We start from the raw sequence: 3,489 nt of genomic DNA, 5'->3' as shown, positions 1-3,489 counted from the left end.
CTGACCACAACTTATTTATCTGGTTTCCACGCGTTAGTACCGCGTAGCTACGACTTAACTTCCTGTAAACCTTTTCTTCTGTCTGTGTTACCAGACGGGTTTTGTAAATTAAAGATTCTCATTGAAAAACTGTAATCCAGTGACATTGATTGAGAAGAAAATAACACAAATCTTCTCAATGTAAATCAGAATTCTAACACCATAGAAATCTGGATTTATACTAAATATGAAAGTGGAAAATTACAGCAGACGGATTGAAATTGTGCTAATATGCAAAAACATGTCAACAAGTCATTGTTGGTGCTATTTCATCTAACAATCTAAGTTTATTCTACAGTATTTTTTGATTTTCCAGTGCATATCTAGAACATAAAGATGAAAGATCTACGCTAAGAAAATCTTTTGAAGTTTTTTAGAGTTTAAAGACTTGAAAGCGACGTAGCGATTAAAGCTAAAGCGATTTTTGGCTGCAGAAAAAAAGACAAGCTACTTTATAAAACTTGTCATAGTCTTAGCAGGATTACCCATGGAAACCTAAAGTGCCTGATCGGTCGGTAATCACCTCGGGTCAGAAAATCCTTTTCTTCTCCAAATATGCTTTCTGCACTGTGCTGTTTGTAATATTCTCTTGTGCAGCTAAATCCTTGGTGGTTATGCATTTTTCTGCACCACCTTACCTTTGCTTTCTTATCCTGTTATGCAGTTGCATGAATTTGGTTTTTGCACATCTTATTAGAGATGAATATTGCTTTTTTTTGTGCAGTAATCAAACTGAGCAGGTTCCAGTATGTTCTCCATACATCACCAAAAGGCTAATAACTGGAGCTTCATGCATGTTTCAGTTATCAGGTGTCCCATTTCATGCCAAAAAAAAGGAAAAATAAAGGGACCAAGCTTTGGCATGTGATTTTAATTTTTTTATTTAGGTCTGCTTGTTCACGCGTTGCTACGGCCAGTTAGCAGGATATCGGTTTTCCTCCTACGTTATTATCTCTCAGGTTGTATGTTAATGTTCATCTCGCTGTGAGGCGACCCGCCGCCTCCAGTCTTTTGGAGAATTTAACAGCTTTGCCTCGCTATATAACGCTGATTCATTCTCCTTTCAATATGACGTTTAACCACAAAGATGATGCTTTCCGGATATTTTACGATGCAACTTCTTGGCTTTATATACTTTCTAAATACGTAATTTTTTCTTAAAATAAGTGCATTTTTTCTTGAATAGAGGAGGTAAGTGAGACACTTTGCCAATGAACAAGACAATTTACATTTAAAATAAGAAAAAACAATTGCGTTGTTTTATTTCTAGTGAATTTTATCGTATTTTAAGAGTAAAAATACTGATTCCATTGGCAGATTAATTTATTTAGATCCTCAAATTAAGGCTACATACACTAAATTTAAGAAATGTTTTACTTATGTTTGTATCATTTTTGCAGTGTACAGAGTCTGTTTAGGTTGAAAGGTTTTAGTTTTGGTCTCATCTGAGCGAAACTTTATTTCAAAAGTTTGCTGTTTCTGCTGAGTAAAAATCTGTTTATACTTTTCTTTTAAATATTATCTTTATTCTGAGATAAGCTGCACACATTACAACTAAAAATCTAAGAGTTTTCTGTTTGTACGACGACTTTTACTTATTAGGAAGATGTGTAATTAGATTTTTCATTTTTGTACATTATTTTGACTGATTGGCAATTTACAGTGTTAGAATCGACTCTGCTTTCTCAATCCAATAAGCATTTCTGTAACCTTTTCCGTTGTGTCCAGGTGGAGTACCACTGTGTTGGATTTCTGGAGAAAAATAAGGACACAGTCAACGAGGAACAGATAAATGTGCTGAAAAAGAGCAAGGTAAAAAAAACTATGTGCTGCAAACGAGGCCCCCGTTCATTTAATTGAGTTTAATGCTTTGTTTCTGAGAACAAATAAGCGTTGAGTGATTTGTTTTTGCGGCGCACACCCTGGAATTGTTTCAGCTGAACTATTGGAGGAAATTCTACTACATCCGAGTTTGAAAGTGGAAACACTGCCATCTGCTGTTTGCTGTAAAACTTTCGTTTTTATATTTATGTATTTTTTTTAGTTTGATCTGCTGCTGAAGCTGTTTGAGGATGAAGAAAAGAATAAAGCATCGACTAACAAGTTATCCAGTTCTGGAAGAGCTGGCAAGGCTCAAAGGGACACCAAGAAGACTGTTGGACTGCAGGTGGGACAGTTTTAGATGATGAAACCCTGTTTTTCTGCAGTTTTTTTTTTTTTTTAGCATCTGAAGGCTTCTTTAAATGTTTTTTTTTAAATAATCTTATTGTGTTTTCATTCAGTTTCGACAGTCTCTACACTTACTAATGGACACATTAAATGCAACAACGCCCCATTATGTGCGCTGCATCAAACCAAATGACATTAAAGCTCCCTTCACGTGAGGATTTACCCTATTGTCTGCTACTTTTAATTATCTCATTAAACAAATAAAATCTATTAAAAGAAACCCATTAAATTGTATTTTAAAGTTTGGACCCTGTGAGGGCTGTGCAGCAGCTCCGAGCGTGTGGCGTCCTGGAAACGATCCGTATCTCTGCAGCAGGATTCCCTTCTAGGTAGAATATCTGCAATATATATGAACATAAGAATTGTTTTGTATAATAATGGATGATGTTGGAGTTATGGTCAGATTATACTGTGTATGTTTATGATGCCTCAGGTGGACCTACCAGGAATTCTTTGGCCGTTATCGGATCCTCATGAAGCAAAAGGAAGTGCTGCCAGACAGGAAACAAAGCTGCAAAAACCTCCTTGAAAAACTCACCCAGGTGTGTTTGAATCAAAGCATGTGGTTGATGAGTTGTTGTTACGTCAAGCGTCATAAATCTGAGTGTTTTTTTTTTTCCTTAGGACCAACAGAAGTACCAGTTTGGCAAAAACAAGATCTTCTTCAGGGCCGGCCAGGTGGCTTACTTGGAGAAGTTGCGTTCTGACAAACTGCGTTCAGCTTGCGTCAGCATCCAGAAGACGATCCGCTGCTGGGTCGCTCGCAGAAAGTATCTGAGGATGAGAGAGTCCGCCATCATCATTCAGAAGCATGTACGGGCCCACCAAGCACGCAGGTGGGCGGAGGCTAGAAACGGATCTAGATTATGGAGTTAGATCGGTCTCAAGTTTCACAAATACACATGTGATTCATACATACACAGTACAAGATCCACATACACACAGCAGGAATTACGCAAGCACACAAGATTCACACACACACACACAGCAGGATTCACACAGCACACAAGATCCACACACACACTGCAGGATTTACGCAAGAACACAAGATTCACACACACACAGCAGGATTTACGCAAGCACACAAGACTGACACACACACACACAGCAGGATTCACACAAGCGCACAAGATCCACACACACACAGCAGGATTCACACAAGCACACAAGATTCACACACACACACACAGCAGGATTCACACAAGCGCACAAGATCCACAC

At 38.1% G+C, this 3,489-nt stretch overlaps 1 protein-coding gene across 1 annotated transcript in view; it reads left to right on the top strand.

The window, feature by feature from the left end:
- Positions 1-3,489, top strand: part of myo5a (myosin VA) — a 43,977-nt gene that overhangs the window by 13,851 nt on the left and 26,637 nt on the right. Inside the window, exons 12-17 of the mRNA XM_015400526.1 lie at positions 1,768-1,851; positions 2,084-2,206; positions 2,322-2,419; positions 2,511-2,597; positions 2,702-2,810; positions 2,893-3,104. Coding sequence (XP_015256012.1) covers positions 1,768-1,851; positions 2,084-2,206; positions 2,322-2,419; positions 2,511-2,597; positions 2,702-2,810; positions 2,893-3,104 — 713 coding nt within the window. The remainder of the gene's footprint in view (positions 1-1,767; positions 1,852-2,083; positions 2,207-2,321; positions 2,420-2,510; positions 2,598-2,701; positions 2,811-2,892; positions 3,105-3,489) is intronic.

The sequence above is a fragment of the Cyprinodon variegatus genome, unplaced genomic scaffold, assembly GCF_000732505.1.
Source record: "Cyprinodon variegatus isolate N-32 unplaced genomic scaffold, C_variegatus-1.0 Scaffold1115, whole genome shotgun sequence".
NCBI lineage: Eukaryota > Metazoa > Chordata > Actinopteri > Cyprinodontiformes > Cyprinodontidae > Cyprinodon > Cyprinodon variegatus.
The sequence above is the reverse complement of the archived record's forward strand: the minus strand, read 5'-3'. Positions and strand labels throughout refer to the sequence as shown.